The 20,496-nt window shown below is 34.3% G+C and overlaps 1 protein-coding gene across 1 annotated transcript in view; it reads right to left on the bottom strand.

Annotated features, from left to right (window-relative positions):
* LOC148944358 (voltage-dependent calcium channel subunit alpha-2/delta-4-like) overlaps window positions 1-20,496 on the bottom strand; it is a 209,559-nt gene that overhangs the window by 88,815 nt on the left and 100,248 nt on the right. The window contains exons 10-12 of the mRNA XM_089099907.1: window positions 15,536-15,672; window positions 14,263-14,397; window positions 1,049-1,171 (exon numbers count right to left, since the gene is read on the bottom strand). Of these exons, the coding sequence (XP_088956033.1) occupies window positions 1,049-1,171; window positions 14,263-14,397; window positions 15,536-15,672 (395 nt within the window). The remainder of the gene's footprint in view (window positions 1-1,048; window positions 1,172-14,262; window positions 14,398-15,535; window positions 15,673-20,496) is intronic.

The following is a 20,496-nucleotide window of genomic DNA, read 5'->3' as shown; positions in this document are numbered from 1 at the left end:
GGGTATAATTATGCTTCTGCGACCAAAGTTGTGCTGATAATCAAAGGACTTCAGTTGTTTTTTCAGGCTCTGAATCTATATTAAGTATATTTAGTCTTTTTGTAGAATTTTTTATAATTTGCATTTCTTATTAATCTTTATTAATAAATATTCGCTTTATTCTCATAAACCTTAAAAACTAGAAAAACAGAAATATCTGCTAAACACCCATTTTTTTTTTGTAAAAACAGATCATTTCTATTTTTCAGTAAAAATAGAAACGGATTTTCTGTTTTTTTCTCAGTTTCTGTTCGGTTTTTTAATTGCCGTTTCTTAACATTTCTGTTTTAGCCAAAAACAGCAATGATGCCGACCCCTAATATTGATTCTGTTTGAATTTTTAGAGATGCTGATAGGCTACCAACCCGTAATAAAAAATACGAGTAAGAAAACCCAATGAAGGTACCAATCAATAAAAATTAGACAAGAATACCCACGAATGATCAATCAGAGATTTTCCCCCTAAATTTTTTACCTTAAGGCACATTTTCTTATCTTAGCCCCCCAAAAAAAATTCAAAAGTTTCTGCTCCATCAAATATATTTTTTAAATTCAAGACTACTGCTGAATTTAGGTATCGCTTGTCTGGCCTATTAAAGAGGACCAAATACGCGAAGCGAATAAACCTAAAATGTAAATTAAATTAAAGAGGAACTTCAGATGTTCAACTGGGAACACTATTGCGAAAAAAAAACCAGAAGTGTGGAAAAAAATTAAATGCCATACATCAACTTGGTGAAATCATACCTAGAAGGAAGATGTAATGAAAGGAAAATTTTAGATAAATAAAGTGGAATTATAATCTCACAAATATTTTGTTTTGAGGCAGATCTACAATTTAACAATTTAAGAAGAAGCAGGACCATAGAAATGAGAAATTCCTAATGAGCCTCTCTCTGTATAATACGGAAGGATCTTAACAGCTCACTTGCACATTATTTGCATGTTATTCTGGTAAAGAATAGATATTCAGACAAATAAAATAACAAATCTATAAAAAATGCCAAACCTCCAGTCGCAGAAGAAGTAGCTTAAGAGTACTTAATCGTGTGAGAGGAAGAGCTGATGGCTCCCCAATGCGCTCAATTGATCTTCCAAATCGCTTTTTTTCAGCAAACTTCTTCTTCTTTTTCTACATTCAAAAAGCACAGTAAGACATGCACATGCAACAAAAGCAATAAAAAGGTTTTTATGGTATCACAGTAGTTGAAAAAACTAGTTTATTAGTATATTACTCTATAGTTCTTTTAGCTAAGGTATATATCTTGACTGGGTTCCCAAGAAAAGTGTAGTTTGTTCTTTAAAGTTTCAAAGAAAATAATTAAAATATTGTCTGGAAAAGTAAGTGGTATATCTTACACATTGTAGGTAAAGTTTTCATGACAGTACCTCTCTTAGGCACCATAGTGTGTTAATTTTATTTTAATATTAAGATAATTTCAAAATTCAATAACTTAAAATACTATTTAAATACATTCAGGGGCCCCATTGATTATTATTCGCATTGAAGCTTTGCACTCTTTATTATTGGCATCCTAAATTTACTAATTTAAATTTCGGAAGGTTTTTATCCGCCTGAAGCAGATTGATACAATAATATTTTTAGATTTCGTTTTCTTTCTATTCAGGAAACATGATATTCTAACTATATTTTAAGTAAACGAAATAGTTACATTATACTATTAATTTTTTACTTCGTCGGAGGGAGATATCAAACCTGGAAATTAATATTCAACCCACTTACAATGGTCTGGATAAGCTGAAGTTTTGCTTATTGATTGCAGATGACATTGTAAGATATTGAATCCGTGATCATCCAAATCCTCTCCCCAAAAAATTAGCATTCATTAAAAAAGAAGGCAAGTTGCACCTTGTTCGTACTAGAGTCATAAAAAGAATTTTCAATTTATAGGAACTGAGGACCAAAGTGACATGCTCCCTCTGACAACCCCAGCCCCCTACAACTTATATATTAAGCAAAAAAGTTTGTGTTTTTCACATTGTCGAAGATTGAATATTAAAAGAATTTTCAATCTCCCCCACCAAAAAAAATAAAAAATTATAATGTGTAAATATGTACGACTTAAAATAAATTTAAACTGCCTGAAATAATTCCAATGAATCATTCGTCAATGAAAAAAACATGTTTTGAAGATTATACATTGTTGGGGTTTGGGGATTAACCAATAATTCATTCAGTTTTAATTTTGGTTTGATTTATGCTCACGTTGGGATGGCCTCTACTTTTTTCTCTGCTCTTTCTTCTTCTTTTTATTTTTGTCTTTTGCTACTTCCTTTCTTGATTTGTCTTGAGATTTAGTCTGAAGATATTTATGTTTCATTGTGTTTCTTTTCAGTTACTATTGGGTTAAGCTAACGCATCAATTTCATTTAGCTAGAATTGAAACTTTGTCGCAACTATTTCGATTAATAAGTGTTTACTTTTCTTGCGTATTGTGGAGAGCATAATATATAAATCTGAGCCATATTTAGCATAAACACTTCCATTTAAAAAGTGATATATTACTTGCTCACCATTAGAAAAAAAGGAGAAAAAGACTAAACATCAGAAACAAGTCCTAAGACTAAGACTAAAAATGAAAAAGTAGGGTGCTCATGACATAAACTCACTTGCACTATGTGATAATTAGGGTGATGCGGCTATCAAGCTCACTTTAACGTAAGTGGTGTCAAGAATGTCATTGAATTATTAGAAAATACCTTATGACCGCCCTACCCTTTCTTTTTTAGTAGAGAAAAGTAGAATTTTTTCAAGCAGCAGAAAAAATATCAAATGTTTACTTTAACCACCTTTGAAGATAAACGTATATTTTTGGAATAATGCCTTTAATATTTCTTTTTGAGAAAAGATTCATCCTTCACTTTGAAAAGTTAATGAAAGATGTGCATGGAACCAATTATATACTCATGAGACGCATGAGCTGATTAAACGTACCATGAAAAGATTTGCTTTCGTTACTGTATTTCCAAAAAAATAAAATAATTTTAGGGATTTTGGCATACATTTAGCATTACAGCTAGATGCAATACGGTGGCTAATCTATCACGGTATTGCAATTCCCTCGCCTTTTCCTTGAATAAAATCATATAAGAACTATCAAATTTGATCTAAGAATCATAATATCTGGTTCATAAAAACCTCTTGCTCACATGATACCATTCACATATATCGATACATACAAAGGTAAAAACAAAGCATACATTCACAAAACGTGGACATGAAAAACTCAAAAATTATATCTTTCTTCAAAAAATACTATCCTATAAAAAGAGACAGTTACAATCGAGACTTAGACCGGACGGTGCGCTTAGACGAGACAATACATATGTGCATAACTTCTGTGCATTTGCATGATGCCAGATATCATGCACAGAATAATAGACAACCTTTCATGGCGAAAACTTCCATTGTCATCCGGACAAAATTTTTAAAAACATGGCTACGAATTGGGTTTCAAGGCAAAAATAATGATACAGACAATCAGACAAACGGTAGTTCGAAAAAAAATCACTGACTTCTACCGGGTCGAATTTTTTTAATTATTTCACACCCCTTACACTCTTAGTGCAAAGCCTTCTAAACTTATGTACATTACAAAGCCCTTTATGCGTAGGGTAATCTAAATTAAAATAAGAATTATAAAGGGTTTATTATTGTTTATATTTATTATAGACTATTTTACAGTTTATAAAATAATACATTTTTTATTTACAATTCTTGAAAAAAAAATTTCGAGACATTCTATGTTTTTAGCCGTTTTTTAATTATTATACTCTAAATAAATATTTGTTTAAATTACTTTGATTCATAGCGTGAGATTTTAATTGACCTTTTCCTTAGAGATCATTCTAAATCCTTTTAGATAGACGCTTATTCTTTCAGAAGTGACAACATTGCCGTCATTGCACGTGGAAACCTTCGTATTCCACCTCCAATAAAGCATGAGCGAACAATCTGGCAATACGAGAGAGGAAATCATGACGGTTTGAAAAACACTCTTTATTCTCAGCAGCGGTGAGCTCTCCTCCTTGAAGGCCCAGAGAAAACTGCAGAGAAGTACGAGCAGGCCATAGTTGACTCTGTCGAAAAACATATACTTTCAAAGCGGATCCGTGTGTCCAGTAAGGACAAACCTTGGTTTAACGCACAGTGTAAGAAGGCTATCCGAGCAAAACATAAGACACACAAGTGATGGCTACTTTTAGAGAGAGGAAAAGACAGAATTACATTCATCAACACGCGCAAACACGCAGTTCATGTGATTCAGCAGCCTCAGTTTCAGTTTAAGGAGAAATTCTCCACCAAGTTTCGACATGCTTCGGCAAATAGTTGTTGGAGAATTGTCAAGGACGCTTTTCTACAGATTAACTGTACTGCGGTACAAGATCCACAGGCAGAGGCTGAAGCTCTTGCTTTGGCTTTGCCAAATTCTAAAATCTGGACGATGGTAGGGAAGTGTTAAATTTCTCTGACCGAACCAATATTCTCCTGGATAGTGTGATTTTTTATGCTCTTATGATCCTTCATATTTTTTGGCATCTTGATGTGACCAAAGCCACAGTTCCTGACAACATTCCAAATTTTGTTCTCAAATACTGCAGTACTAAACTGGTTGTACTTTTTTCATTTCTTTTTCAGATATGCTTTCGCTTCAGATCCTTCCCACAATCATGGAAGTTCGCTGATGTTATGCCTACCCTAAAGCCAGATGGTGATTAAACGAGCGTGGGCTCCATTAGGCACATTATCCTCCTCTCCAGTGTTGGTAAAGTATATGACAGCGTCTGCAATAGATCATTTCAACAGTTCCTGGAATCAAATGACCTTCTAGGCAGTCGCCAATCTGGATTCCACTCGAAACTATTAACGTTACACTGCCTAGTGGCCTATTATCAGGAGTGGATAGAACTTCTGGCAATGGTATACGACATTAGGGTATTGTAAGTTGACATAAGCAGAGCTTTCGGCAGAGAATGGCGTGGTGACCTGCTAAAGAAACTCCTTGCATACGGTGTTCATGGATGTCTGTTAAAAGTAATTGAGAGCTTTCTTTCTGATCGTTCACTGCGGGATGTCCTTGACGGGTTTATTTCCCACGAATATTTAGTGAAAGTAGAAATTTCCTAGGACAGTGTCTTGGGACCTTCGATTTTCCTCATCCAGTTTGCTGACGATACCACGACAGACTGAGCCGTCCCAAAACATGAAGACCCGACACAAACCCCGTTTTCCTTCATATAGATTTTTTTAAACTTAAAAAGTGGTCTTATGCGTGGATAATCAACTTAAATGCATCAAAGACAAAGGAGCTTCTAATTAACTTATCAAAGGTGTCGCGTGAATATCCCAGTTTCATTTTCAAAAAAGAAAATATAAAGAGAGTCGACGAGCTTCTTCTACTGGGGATTCATTTCTCCATGAATCTCTCTTGAAATTACTACCTTGATAAGATGATAACTTTCTGCGCAAGAAACCTTTGAGTTTCTCCTCGCTGCAAAAACCTTCTTCCATCCAGATCGATTATCCCACTCTACGAGTCATACATCCAAATTAGAACTGAATATGGATGCCTGCTATATGCTAGAGCTCCGTCAACGCTCATAGCACTATTCCAGAAAATCCATAACAGGGCAAACAGGTAGGCTTTGCCTCTACACATGCTTCGCTCTAGCCTCTAAATAAAAGGTTTAATGTAGCGTCGATTGCTGTTTTCTACAAGTCTATGAATTCACCGCCCTCAGACAAGCTCTCTCACATTATGCCCCCTCTTTGTCCCGCCATGGAGACAGACATGAAGTCACACTGCTCGGTCCAATTATCTAAAGGACGACATGCCAAGAACTGAGTGTTTGAGGAATAGCTTCATCCGGCGTCGAGCTTCTATCTGGAATAATCTTGCTGGGGATCTTATTTCTGCAAATCCCTCTGTTTACTCTTTCAAAAGAAGGTTCGGTGGACCTTTATAACCTCGATGTTTTGGAACGAGATAATGAATAGCGATACAGCAGATACCTTTATATACCTGGTGCCGTGAATATGGGGATAAATAAAATATATATTCATCCATAGAAATCCTTATGGTGTAAGTACCTGTCTACCGAATTTCATGTGAATCATAAGACTTTTGACTATTCAGTCAATTCTTCAGCAATCTACCACCGAGGCTACCAATCACTGGTGATCAATTCTAGGTAAACCAATCTAACACTTTTTTGTGTCCCAGCAGATGACAACCACGAAATAATTTCCCGGTTCAGAAGCTTTGGCGTCATGAGTCTACTGATAGTCTTGATTGGTATGAGTCCTTGAGATTCCATCCTTAAGACCTTGGAAAGGAAGACCTTGGGATTGGGTTTTCCATCGTTACTCTTTTTTGCTGCACCTAGCATTGTTTAATTTATTGTTATTGGCATGCCCAAGTTAGCTTAAATCTAGTACAGTGAATAAAGATATTATATTCTATTGTACTTCTTCTTGATTAATAAACCTGAAAAATACAGCTTCATCTTAATCTAGACAATTACCTTCGCTGAAAATAAGAGCAAGAGTTAAATTTAAATTTGATAACAAAGCAATTTTATATCCTATCTTTAGTAGAAATTATTTCCGTTGATAAAAGAACGTAATCCATAATTTTTTTTTCTAAATCAACAAAACGGAACTTTTCATACTATCTGATACTATGATACTATGATACTCTGATACTTTTCATACTATTTGAAGAACTGTCTTCAGTGGAAATTATTGCCGTTGATAAAAAAAAATTTAAATACATAATTCAAAGAAAGGACCCCTAATTCTTTTTCTAAAATCAACAAAACCAAACTTATTATACTATCTGATACTATGATACTCTGATACTTTTCATACTATGTGAAGAACTATCTTCAATAAAAATTATTTCCGTTGATAAGAGAACTTAAATACATAATTCAAAGAAAGCATCCACAATTTTTTTTCTAAAACCAACAAAACCGAACTTTTTCATAAATGATCTAAGAATACGTCAATTTAGATACATTAAGAGTTACAAACTCGTTTTATCTTAAATAGAAGTCATTTTTATAAGAAGAAAATTTTTTAATTTCATTTAAACGCTATAAAATAAAATACTTTTCTAAAATGACCTAGACCTATATTTATTATACAAATTAACAGTTACAGGAAAACAGAAGTTGCAAAAATTATTCTACAAAAATGATGGACTGAAATTCTCTATGTGGGTCAGCTTTTATGAAACGACTATAGTTTCAAAAAAATATTGCTAAAAGTTTCTCGTTACTATGGTTTCGTCAGCCCTTACTGTTATTAACTATATTGAGTATAGATATTGACAAACGAATTCTAATTTCCCTATTGATTCTTCGCCGACAGCATTGAACGTTTTATATATTATATTTCTCTATTGATTCTTCACCGAGAGCGTTGAACGTTTTATATATTATATTTTAATAACAATGTTTAAAGGTAAATCAGGGAACAGTATCAGAATTTTCATGGAAACCATAGCAAATCGTCGGACATAGTCTTGGAAACCGCAATGAAAGGCAAAATATAAAACAAAGCTAGTATGGTTTTACAGAAAATTAGGGAATACAATTCTATGCAAAATAAATGAAAAAATAATTATTATAATTATTGTCAAATTCAGGTTAAGATATTTAAAACGTGGTCTTAAAACAAGCAAATTTGCCTGTTAAGTTTAGAATGCATATTTTCCATATCCAACTAAAAAAAAGTCCCCAATATATTAAGGTCCATTTTCTATAAAGTAATCGATCATTTTCAATGTGTAAACTTGCCTTTATTACATAGAGCCTTATATTCTTGAAAGAAAGAGAAAGCTATTAGCAGTAATTATACGATAAAAGAAAAGCAGTCCATCAAAATGAGGGAACTGGTATATGAGGAATACTACTGTAACTTTATCTCCTGAATAAATCAAGCTTTAAAAAAGTAGTGTTTTTCAGAGGCAACGCTACAGTGTTGCCTATAGCAAAGGCCCTAAGGCTTCAATATTTTATTATTTATTTATTTGTTATTTTTTCCCCAGAGGTACTTCATATGGAAGGAGTGTGAACTTCGGAGGGGGCTCATTTGATTGGAAATCTTAAGTTCTAGTGCTCTTTTTCCAAGTCAAAAGCTATCGGAGGGCAACTAGCCCCCCCCCCCCCCGCCCTCTTTTCCCAAAATAAATTCGATCAAAATTTTCAGATAGCCGTTCTGTTTAAAATACTCCAAAGATCAGACATCAAAATCTGGGGGGTAAAATGAAACGCCCAGAACAATAGGGCAAGAGTTGTCAGTTATGCCCTGGGGACAAAAAAATGACGATGACTGACTATTTCGTCAAAATATCTAAAGCCTTAGTATATGTATTTCACTGTCTAATAAAAGGACCTATCCCTATTCGATTGGAAATTAAAAGTTCTAGCTCCCCTTTCAAAAGTCAAAAGTCATCAGAGGGCAACTAGCTCCTCCCTCTTTTTAACAAATGCATTCGATCAAAATTTTGAAATAACCATTTTGTTCGAACTGCTTCAAAGATCAGAAAACAAAAACCATGGGGTCAACACAATCCTCCAGAGTCCAGGGGCAAGTATTGTAAGTTATACCCTGGACGCACATAAGGTTTTTATGAAAGGGTGGTCGTATAGACTTTGGAGGAGGCTTATTTGATTAGAAATTAAATTTTCTAGTGCTATTTTTGGATTCAAACATTATCGGAGTGCAACAATCCCCCACGCCCTCTTTTCCCCAAATACTTCCAATCAAAATTTGAGATAGCAATTTTGTTCAAAAATAATTCAAAGTTCATATTACAATGCCTCCAAGGTTTATACAATCCCCCAAAGTCTGGGCGCAACAATTGTAAGTTATACCTCTCGGACATATAAGGTTTTATGGAAGGGCTAGTCTTATCAATTTTGGAGGAGGTTAATTTGATTGGAAATTGAAAGTCCTAGCTTCTTTTTTAAAAGCGAAAAGTGATCGGAGGGCAGCCCTGTCAAAATTTTTTTTCTCAAATGCATCCGATTAAAGTTTTGATATAGTCATTTTATTCAAAATTGTCCAAAGATCATATAGGCCTCCAGGGTTGACACAACCCCTCAGACCCCTAGTGCAATTGCTTTAATTTATGCCTCGGGCACATAAAAGTTTTTCATGGAAGGGTTGGTCGTATAAATTTTGGAGAGGGCTCATTTGAATGAAAATTGAAATTTCTTGTTTTTTCTAAGACTCAAATGTGATCTGAGAGCAGCTAGCAACTCTCACGCCCTCTTTTCTCCAAATGTATCCAAAAATTTTTTTTATAACAATTTGGTTCAAAATAGTCAAAAGATCAGAAAAAATTCTTAAAACGAACCCCCCCCCCCAAGAGCCCCGGGACAGGTGTTGTAAGTTATACCCTTGGGGCATTTAAGGTTCTTATGGAAGGGGTGGTTGCATAAAGTTTGGAGGAGACTCGTTTGATTGGAACTTGAAAGCTCTAGTTTCCTTTTAAAGTCAAAAGTGACCGGAGGAAAATTAGTAACCCCCCTCCTCCCCCCCCCCAGTCCCCTTTTCTCCAAATGCACCCAATCAAAAATTGAGATTTTGTTCAAATACTCAAAAGATCAGGAAAAATATTCAGGAGACAACATAACCCCCTCCCCCTAGTACCCAGGGGCATGTGGTGTAAGTTATTCCCCCGGGGACATAATACGCTTCTTATGGAAAGGGTGGTTGTACAAACTTTGAAGGAGGCTCATTTGATTAGAAGTTGAAAATTCTAGTATTCTTTTGAAGAGTCAAAAGTGATTGGATGGCAACTAACCCCCCTCCCCACGTGCTTTTTCCCCAAATGCTTCTGATCATATTTTTGAATCATCAATTTTGTTCAAAATAGTCTAAAGATCATATAACAATGTCTCCAGGGTTGACACAACCCCAAAGAACTTGGGGGCAACGATTGTAAGTTATACCTGGGATGTATAATGTTCTTATGGAAGGGCTGGTCTTACAAACTATGGAGAAGACTCGTCCGACTGGAAATTGGAGGTTCTAGTTCCGTTTTCTAGAGTCCTAAGTGATCAGAGGGAAACTAGCCTCGCCCCGCCACCCCCTTTTTCTCTCAAATGCACCCAATCAAAGATTTGATATAAAAATTTTGTTCAAAATAGTCTAAATATCATATAACAATACCTATAGGGTGGACATAACCTCTCAGATTCTGAAGGTAAGTGTCGTAATTTGTGCCTCGGTGGCATAGAAGGTTTTATGGATAGGATGCTCGCATAAACTTTGTAAGAGGCTAATTTTTTTTGGAAATTGAAAGTTCTAGTTTTCTTTTAGAGAGTCAAACGTGATCGTAGGGCAACTAGCTTCCCCGTGCTCTCTTTTACCCAAATACGTCCGATCAAAATTTTGTGATAGCCATTTGGTTCAAAATAGTCCGAAGATCATATAACAATGCCTTCGGAGCTGTTACAATTCCCCAGAGTCCAGGGGTAAGATTGTAAGTTATTCTCATGGGCATATAAGGTTTTTTGTGGTCGTACAAATTTTCACACTCACAGGGGGGCTCACAATCACTCACTCACTTACACTCGTGCTTACTCACACTCGAAGTATTTATATTTTTCATAGACTGCTTATTTTTGATAGCTTAGATCCTTTATACTTCACAAACTTTATCTTGCATTTGAGAGCAAACATCTCAAAACTTTTAAATACGTAAAACTTTGTTTTTAAAAATTTACCAAGCTCGGATCCCTCCCCACCAAAGACTTTGAAAGATAAAATTTTGGGCAGGAAGAAAGTTGAAACTTTCAAGGAGTTTTTAACGGGATGTTGAAATAGAATTACACTAATTAGAACTAAATAAAACTAATAAATACGAATCGGATATTTCAATTGTTGAGCCTAAGACGTAAAAACTGTAGAAATACTCATTTTATAAGCCAGTTAAAAACTTTGGTAATAAAAACGAACAGAAATTAATTTTCTTTTTAATCTTTCCACAAAAAGAAGTTTTCCAAAGAAAAATAAAGAGCCTCGTTAAACACAAGACCAGCAGAAATAAATTCCTATCATTTAAATAGTTCAAATTAAAAGATACTATTTGCATCCAGTTTTTCAAAAAAGTGTATTTGCAATATCTCGCGAACGGCTAAGGGTATTAAGATGAAACTTGAGAATAAGAGTATGTAAAGAGGGGATATTGAAAGGTGATTGGAGGACTACAAGCCCCCGCCCCTTTAACCTTTTAGATGCCCACTCTTTCAACACTGATCATAGTTTTGAAACATTAAAATGCTCAACATAGGCAAAAGGTCTAGTAACTATGCCTCTGGGGATGCAATGCCCCTAAAACCCCTAAGACAATAATTGTAAAGTATTCAGCATACTCCTTTTTTAATTGCAGGAGTTTTCGTTAGGGAAAGGGGGAATGTTTGATTCTGATCGTGTGCGAAAAAGTTATATGTATTCAAGCGTAGTTTTTGGGAATGTTGAGGGGTATGTTAACTAAATCAAAGGATAATATGTGCATCCAGTTTTCCCAAAAGGCGCGTTCGCATTATCTTGAGAATGACTGAATACGTTAAGTTGAAACCAAGGCATTTTGAGGGGGATGTTGAAAAAAGAGTGGATTGAAATACACCTTGAAAAATAAATAACTATTTAAACAATTTTCTCCCTCAGGCACTTTATATAGAAAGGGGTGGTTGTATAAACTCATTCGATTGGAAATCTGAAGTTCTATTGACCTTTTTAAGAGTCATAGGTGATTGGAAAGTAACTACCCCCCACCCACCCCACGCCCTCTTTTCCCCACATGGATCTGATAAGAGTTTTGAGATAGCCGTTTTGTTCCAAACAGTCCAAAGGTCAAATAACTATACCTCAGGGGTTGACACCCCCCACAACTCCCAGGGCAAGGACTGTAAGTTATGCAAACTGTCCATTGTTAACATATAAGGTTTCTATGGAAGGGGGTTCGTATAAATTTCTGATAGGTCTCATTAGATTTTAAATAGAAGTTTTAATCCCCTTTTTAAGAGTAAAGTGTGATTGAACCATCCCCTCTTCCCTCAGGCCTTTTTTATCCCAAATAGTTCCGATAAAAATTTTGAGATAGTCAGTTTGGTCAAAATAGTACAAATGTCAAGTAGCTGTGGTTCCGGTTTGGGCCCCCCAGCCCTTAGATGTTATGCTAGGTGCTCATTGTTAATATAAGGTTCTTATGGAAGGAGTGGTCTATAAGCCTTCCACTCTACATTCGATTGAAAATCGAAAGCCCTAGTGCCATTTTCGAGAGTCGAAAGTGATTAGAGGTTAACCAGCCCCCCTCTTCTTACACCCTTTTTACCCAGATGCATTCGATAAAAACTTTGAAATTACCACTTTGTTCAAAATAGTCCAAAAGTTAAACAACCATAACAAAGTGGTTGATATATCCACCAGACCTCGGGGTTTAGGGCTGTAAGTTGTGCAAGTTGCTATTTTTGATACTTTGATGAAACTCTGATATTGAAAAAAGAACAAACAAAAAAACAATTTGATTTTGAAATAGGAAATGTTGAAAAACTTGAAACTTTGGCAATAAAAAAAAAGAACTGAAATTAATCTAAGAAAAACTTTCCGAAATAGAAGTTTTTAAAAAAAGAGTAAATTCCATGTTAAACCTAAGATCAGCAGAAATAAATTCCTATAATAATTCAAACTCAAAACTACCAGAATTACTATTAAAGAATAAGTGAAAGCCAAAAATGTAACTATGGTACAGTTATCTCTTCATTCTTTCACTTTATTTATTAAAAAAAAAATTCCGAAATAGAAGTGTTTCAAGGGAAAAAAAGGTCATATTAAACCTACGATCAGAAAAATAAACTCCTATAATAATTCAAACTTAAAACGACTGAAAACTATATGTGTCTTGAACAGTCTTGGAAAGACCTATTAAAATTCAACTGAATATTTGAGATATAATTAAATTAATTACTGAAAGTTCATCAGTTCAAGATCTTGTTTAATTATAATTTTATTTTTACTTTCAATGTTGTAATTTGTAAGAAAATATCAGTAACATAATTCAGTTTCAGTAAAGCGCCAATGACGCAGTAGGCTTTACACTTTTACAGTTAGGGAAGAGGATAGTAGCCAAACTCTTGTTTGTAATTTTTGTCCGTTTTGAGTTTGATTTGCTTATTCAATTTAAATCTTACTCGTTTTATGTTTTACTCAAGTTTAAGTTTTACTCTGGACTTGAAATTCTGAGGTCAGGGGTTCTAGTTCTTGTGTCGCTGATTCTTTGGTTTGGGACGGGGGTCAATAGTGTGACCCTTTAAGCTCAGTCAGAGTCGAACCAGCTCTAAATGGGTGCCTGAAAAAATCTAGGGAGAAAACAAGGGAAGTGTCAGATGATTTGCCCCCAACCATGTATTGCACTCCTGGCCGAAGGCAGTGAATCAGGAAATCGGTTCCTGCGCAACACAGACCATTGGTCAGCATGCCAAAAAAATTTTTTTTTCTAATTTTAAGTTTATATTAGTACCTGTTGTATGTTTGTGTGCTATGATTCTTTATTTAATTTATGCTCATTTAGTGTTCTATTTATTCTTTAATAGTGATTTTTAGTAGTTTTAAGTGTGAATGATTATTGGAATTTTTTTCTGTTGATCTTATGTTTAATATGGCCTTTCCTTTTCTTTGAACAACTCCTTTTTCGGAAAGTGTTTTTTTTTAAATTAATTAAAGGGTAAGAATTAAGAGACAACTGTACCATAGTTATTCCATTTTTAAAGGAATAATCAAATATTTAAATAAAAACTGCATTAGCCTTAATGCTACTGCATCAATGACCAGAAAAATGGTTCAAGCTCTTGGCACAATAGTGCTATTTTCTTATGGACCTATTTTGAATCTTTTAAAGGCTATTTTTTAATCTTGTAATGACTAATTGACAGAACAGAAAAAAAAAATCCTGGAGAATTTAGTATTATGTAGCAATGATTTTAAAGCCCTAAATTGTCCAAAATACAGAAGGAAGATTTGCCATGATCGGTAATATCTATTTATCGTACGACAAAGTATACACCATTTAGCTTTCCGAAATTTAAACTAACTAGGGCGATATTGACTTTCTGCTTGCTTGCTTCGATGACATCAAGCTGTCTCTGTGTTAACTGCCACTGCCCGTATTGCAAGAATCGATCTACCTGAGTGGGGTCAAAATATACATAGTTGTTCCCGTTTTCAGCCTGTTTTTTGTGCAACCGCCGGAAGTTGGTTGTACGGTCTCTCTGGCGCCTTCGTTCTCTGAGCTCCCATAGCCAATCAGAAAGTTTGGGGTCCTGGTCAAGGGGAACCATGCTATTAGTACAGAACTCACAAAAACTATCTTTAAAGGAAACTACAAGGGTAGGTGTATTAGAGATATTAATAGAGACCACACACATTTTTTTACGGGATATTTTCTGTATATATTTAAAAGGATATTTCTTGAAAATGCAGACAGTTATGAATTAGACACTTAAAAGACAATGAGTTTTGGGATTGATTTTCTCTGGGACTTTCTTTTTTATTGCTTAGGAGAGAATCATGAAATGTTGATGTTTTTATTATTTTATTAAGTCTTAGATACAATTTCAGTCTGTATTTACTTTATTATCATCATTAGCATCCTTTAACATGAGAATCTAATAATGAAAGTGCAACAGCTTTCAAAAGGCGTTTATTTTAAAAGCAAAAAGAAAAAAAGATCAAAGGAGGGCTGACATTCTGTCCAACCAAAGCTTTTAAAAAAACTTTACTTCCAAACACATTCAAATTTCGTATTCTGAATATTTTAGTTTAAGTCAGCTTTTATGGTGAATGCAATCAAGTTTTACTTTGAAAATAGAATGTAGATAATCAATTTATAAGCTTTATTTAGGACCGTTGGATACACTCCTTCATTTGAGTACGATTCAACAATAATCCTTTTTTTTAGATTGTCAACAACTTCAATTATCAATTTTGAATTGTATTAGGAATGACTTCAATACAAAACTTATAAAATTTACAGTTTTATATAATCTCTTGAAGTAAAGTCACTTTTTGGTAACAAAAGCAAATTTTAAGAAATTGATTAAATCTTTTGAACTATATGAATATAAGCCAAAGACATCCTGTAAATTAATTTTGAAAACTACTGTAATGTACAATATAGATGATCTACTGATAAACACCTTAATCTTCATAGAATACTTGAAAATTGATAAATTTTAAAGAAGTATACACTTTTTTTCTGAAACTTTAAAAAAAATACTTCCTTGATCAAACTGCATTAAAAGATTTGTCTTTTTTAATTGAGTCACTATCAAAAAATCATTTTAATATCCACTTTAGTATTTGTAATTTCTTGGTATCAAATAGTTCAAATACTCAGGATTGTTAAGAGGACACACAAAAGTAAAGTATTAAAGGCATGCTTTGATATGCGTAGTTTACCGTCAAATCTGCATAGACTTGGCTCCATACAACTGGATGGTGATTCTGGTATAAAACCATTGGTCTGGCCAATACAGGAATGTATTTAAGTACTTGCTCTCTCACCTCAGCCAATGTTGTTACATGTGTAAAATAGCCTGTAAGAAAATTTTAGCAGCTGTAGCCAGGTATCGTGCCGAAATTAGTATTCATATGCCGACATGGAGAAAAATCAGACAGGTACTGAGGGGTAGAATTCACCCCTCCCATCAAGATGATGCAAGATATGTACGACTAACCCGGTAATTTTTACTATTTTTAAATAAAATGCCAATTTTAAGGGTTCATTCATTGAAAACTACGTTCCCTAAAAAACACCTCCCACTTAGTTTAATTCCGACATTCATCTCTGGTCGACGTACCGGTCAAGAACCCAGTTTGCGATCAGAGGATAATCATCAGCTAAGAAGAAAATTAAAACTAAATATATAGTTTAGATAATGTATATTTTAATCTTAAATTAAATAGGCTTATTTAGCTTTCTGACTTTGTGTCAGTATCTTTCGTTTTGCTTGGCTACCATTTTAAAGTCATGTACTGTGGTGTTTGTACTGATACTAAAAGTTAAATAGGTAGGGACTCAGATAACAGAAATAAAAAACGATAAGGCAACAATAATCAGTCAAAACTTGGTTTATCACTTTTCAAAAATAGTTCAAGGAAAAAAAGAACGACTGCTAATAGTTGAAAACTAAATGATCTATTGGTCAAGTACCTAGGCTAGCATCTCAATATTTTCACCCATTATATTGTATAACACATTTACATACACAGTTGGAAACCCTCTAATTGGCTATTACGTTTTTCCTAATATAAACAATGCTATAATAGTCATGAGTTCAGATGGAAGATGGAAAGTTGCACTTTGGTTGAAATCACAATCTAGACATTCCAACCAAATATGCCAGCTTATCAAACAGTTCGTGGTAACGAACTGTAAGTAAGGAGTGACCCGGCTCAATAATTCTACATTTTTGTAGATAGGTGCTTGAAACCTCTACAGTAGGGTTCTCTTACACGCTGAATATGATGGTGTGATTTTCATTAAGGTTCTATAACTTTTAGGGGGTCTTTCTCCCTTTTTTCTAAAGTCAGCCAAATTTTCTCCGGCGCGTAACTTTTGATAGGTAAGACTAAACTTGATGACTTATGTATTTAAAATCAGCTTATGTATTTGAAATCAGCATTAAAATCTAATTCTTTTGATGTATCTATTAGTATCAAAATTCCGTTTTTTAGAGTTTCGGTTACCATTGAGCCGGGTCGCTCCTTACTTACAGTTTGATACCACGAACTGTTTGAAAATCTGGAATTTTGTATTTTTTGCCAGAAGAAAGATCACGGATGTGTGTTTTTTTTTTTTTTCCAGGGGTGATTGTATCGACCCCGTTGGTCCTAGAATTTCGTGGAAGGGCTCATTCGAACGGAAAATAAAAGTTCTAGTGCCTTTTTAAGTAACCAAAAAAATGGAGGGCAACTAGGCCCCCTCCCAGGCTCAATTGTTTCCTAAAATCACCCGATCAAAATTTCGAGATAGCCATTTTGTTCAGCATGGTCGAAAATATAATGATTATGTCTTTTAGGATGACTTAATCCCCCAAAGTCCCCGGGGGGAGGGCTGAAAGTATGAACTTTAACCAATGTTTACATATAGTATTGGTTATTAGGAAGTATACAGACGCTTTCAGGGGGGATATTTTCTGGTAGTGGGGGGAGGGAGGTGGGCTGGAGATTATATGGGAGGATCTTTCCATGGGGAAAGGGATATTGCTATGAAGGAGGCGCCAGATTTCCCAGCATTATTAAAAAAACGATCAGAAATTAAATAGAAAAGAAACAAGTTTTTCAACTGAAAGTAAGGAGTAACATCAAAACTTAAAACGAATAGAAATTATTGCGTATATGATTGGGTTCGCCCCCTAGTCAATACCTCGCTCTTCAAGCCAACGATTTTTTAGTACTTTCATAAGAGCTATTTATTCTAATTAACGGCCTTTGTGATTAAGGCCTTTGTGGTCATTTTTAAGGAATTGGAACAAAATTCAAACTTTAGCGTAAAGAGCGAGGTATTAACTAGGGGGCTATCCCCTAATATACGTATTAAAAATATATGAATATAAAAGTTCGTTACATAAGTTAATTCGCAAGTTACGTATATTTATTACTAATAAAAACGTTCGTAAATAAAGTTAAACAACTTTCGAGAAAGCCATTTAACCAAATAAAAGTAGAACTAATCTGCAAATTTTGTTTTAATTATTCATGTATGGTGAGCCAAAATCAAAACCTGCATTAATTTAAAAACGTTAAATAAAAAAAATTAAATAAAAAAAACAAGTAATTAAATAAATAAAACAAGTTGTTTTTAACTGAAAGTAAGGAGCGACATTAAAACTTAAAACGATAAGAAATTATTCCGTATGTGAAAGGGACTGTCCCCTCTTGAACGCCTCGCTCTTTACGCTAAAGTTTGACCCTTTTTCACAACTCTTTTTTTTTAATAATAAAAAACTTTAGCGTAAAGAGCGAAGCGTTGAGGAAAGGACAGCTCCTTTCATATATGGAATAATTTCTGTTCGTTTTAAGTTTTAATGTCGCTCCTTACTTTCAGTAAAAAAAAACTTGTTTTTTTTTATCTAATTTTATAAGGGACATTAATAAAAAGAATTCATAGTCCGATTCACTCTCTCCTACCGATTTGAACTCAGTCACTCCCTAAATGCAATCACGGCTTTGTCAATGTACTTTTTTCTATTCTAATGAAGCTTTTATTGGGATGTAACTTTTGTAAAACATTTTAATTGACATGTAGATTGTTTTACACAATGTACATTTCAATTCAATAATTACTTTCATTGGTTACTGATAACTCCGCAATTGGATTTTCTGGTTTTTCTGCATTTTTTTTCATTTTTTTTTTTTTCCAGAGGTGATCGTATCGATCCAATAGTTCTAGAATATCGTGAGAGAGCTCATTCAAACAGAAATTAAAAGTTTTAGTCTCGTTTTTAAGTGACCAAAAAAATTGTAGGGCAACTTGGCTCCCTCCCACACTCATTTTGTATCCCGAAGTCACCCAATCAAAATTTAAGATATCCATTTTGTTCAGCATAGTCAAAAATCTAATAAATATGTTTTTGAGGATGACTTAACCCCCAACAGTTCCTGGAGGAAGGGCTGCAAGTTATGAACTTTGCCCATTGTTTATATATATCATTGGTTAATGGGAAGTATAAAAACGTTTTCAGGATATATTTTTTTCTGGTGTGGGAGGGGGGGGGTCAGAGGAGGGATTACGGGGGAGGATTTTTCTAAGGAGGGTGTTTCCTTGAGGGAAGGGATATTTCTAAGAAGGGGGCGCCGGATTTCCCAGCATTACTTAAAAAACGATCAGAAATTAAATAAAGAACAATTATTATCAACTGAAAGTAAGAAATAACATGTAAACCCAAACATAGCAGAAATGATTTCGTACATGTGGGGATCTACCTCTTAGGCAATAACAGACCCTGTAGGCTAAAATTTTTTTTAGTACTTCCAATGCAGTAATCTATTCTAATTAACCGGCCTTTGTGATTCAGGGGTTTGTGATCCAAACAAAAATTTGAACTTTAGCATAAAGAGCAAGGTTGGTGAACTCCCTTGACTAGGGCTGATCTCCCTAATATACGCAATAAAAACATACGAATATAAAAGTTCGTTCCGTAAGTTAATTCGTAAGTTACGTCAGAACAAAATTTCGTGAAAGAAATTTAGCCAAAAAAGTAAAATTAATGTGCAAATTTCGTTTTAATTATCCATGTACGGTGACCCAAAATCAAAGTTGCATTAATTCATAAACGTTCAGAAATTAAATGAAAAAAAACAAGTTTTTTTTAACTGAAAGTAAGGAGCGACATTAAAACTTAAAACGAACAGAAATCATTCAGTACATGAAAGGGGCTGTCCCCTCCTCAACGCCTCGCTCTTTACACAAAAGTTGGACTATGTCTCACAACTTTATTTTTTAAAACAGAAAAAAACTTTAGCGTAAAGAGCGAGGCGTTAAGGAGGGGATAGCCCCTTTCATATACGGAATAATTTCTCTTCGTTTTAAGTCTTAATGTCGCTCCTTACTTTCAGTTAAAAAGACTTTTTTTTTTTATAAATTAGTTGTTTAAGGCTCTCGTCTGAAGCCTGCCAAGTATTCAACTTCAAAGAAAACAGCACAAGCCTTCAAATCAGAATTATCCTTGACCAAACTTGGCATGGACATACGAGGGTTACGATCCTCGTCATTAGACCTGCGTTTACACTAAAGCTTAACTTGTATAGGGTTTTACTGGTAGAAAATTTGCAATAGAAACTATAAACGTTTTATTTATGATTGTTTTTTGAAACATATGAATGGAAGAAACTAATTGTCAATGGTAAGTAGCTTATAACTAATTGCTACTCTGGGATAGCTTAAAGGTATTCTAAAAGCTTTATTGAATCGTAGCCGTGACGCTTTGGAGAAAAAGTTCAATTCTTTATCACATTGTAATTTTTCTTGAAGATATGAGATTAAAAAAGGGCTCAAATTTATTATAAGAGTGAGGAAGCTAACCTTATCTCCTTTATAAATAGGATTATTTCTGTTCGTGTCAAGTTTTAGTGTCAATCTTTACTTTTGTTTAAAAATAAAGTTAAACATAAAAACATCTATCCCACCCTCTTCTGAAGGAAAATCACATTTTGCATAAGATTTTAGCTTTTTTATGCCAGAAACAATTTTAAAATCATGGTTCTACAGGTTTTTGAAGGTATTTAAAAAAATATCCTTGGAGGATACGCCTCCCCTTAAAATCCCTACAAATGTAGGTACATAAATGTAATCTTTTATTTACACTCAAAAGTTTGGAAAAAGAGAAGGAGTTGCACCCTTGGGCATCAATAGAATA

This window comes from Artemia sp. Qi Xiang Cuo, chromosome 14, assembly GCF_049724085.1.
Source record: "Artemia sp. Qi Xiang Cuo chromosome 14, ASM4972408v1, whole genome shotgun sequence".
NCBI classification, from domain to species: domain Eukaryota; kingdom Metazoa; phylum Arthropoda; class Branchiopoda; order Anostraca; family Artemiidae; genus Artemia; species Artemia sp. Qi Xiang Cuo.
The sequence above is the reverse complement of the archived record's forward strand: the minus strand, read 5'-3'. Positions and strand labels throughout refer to the sequence as shown.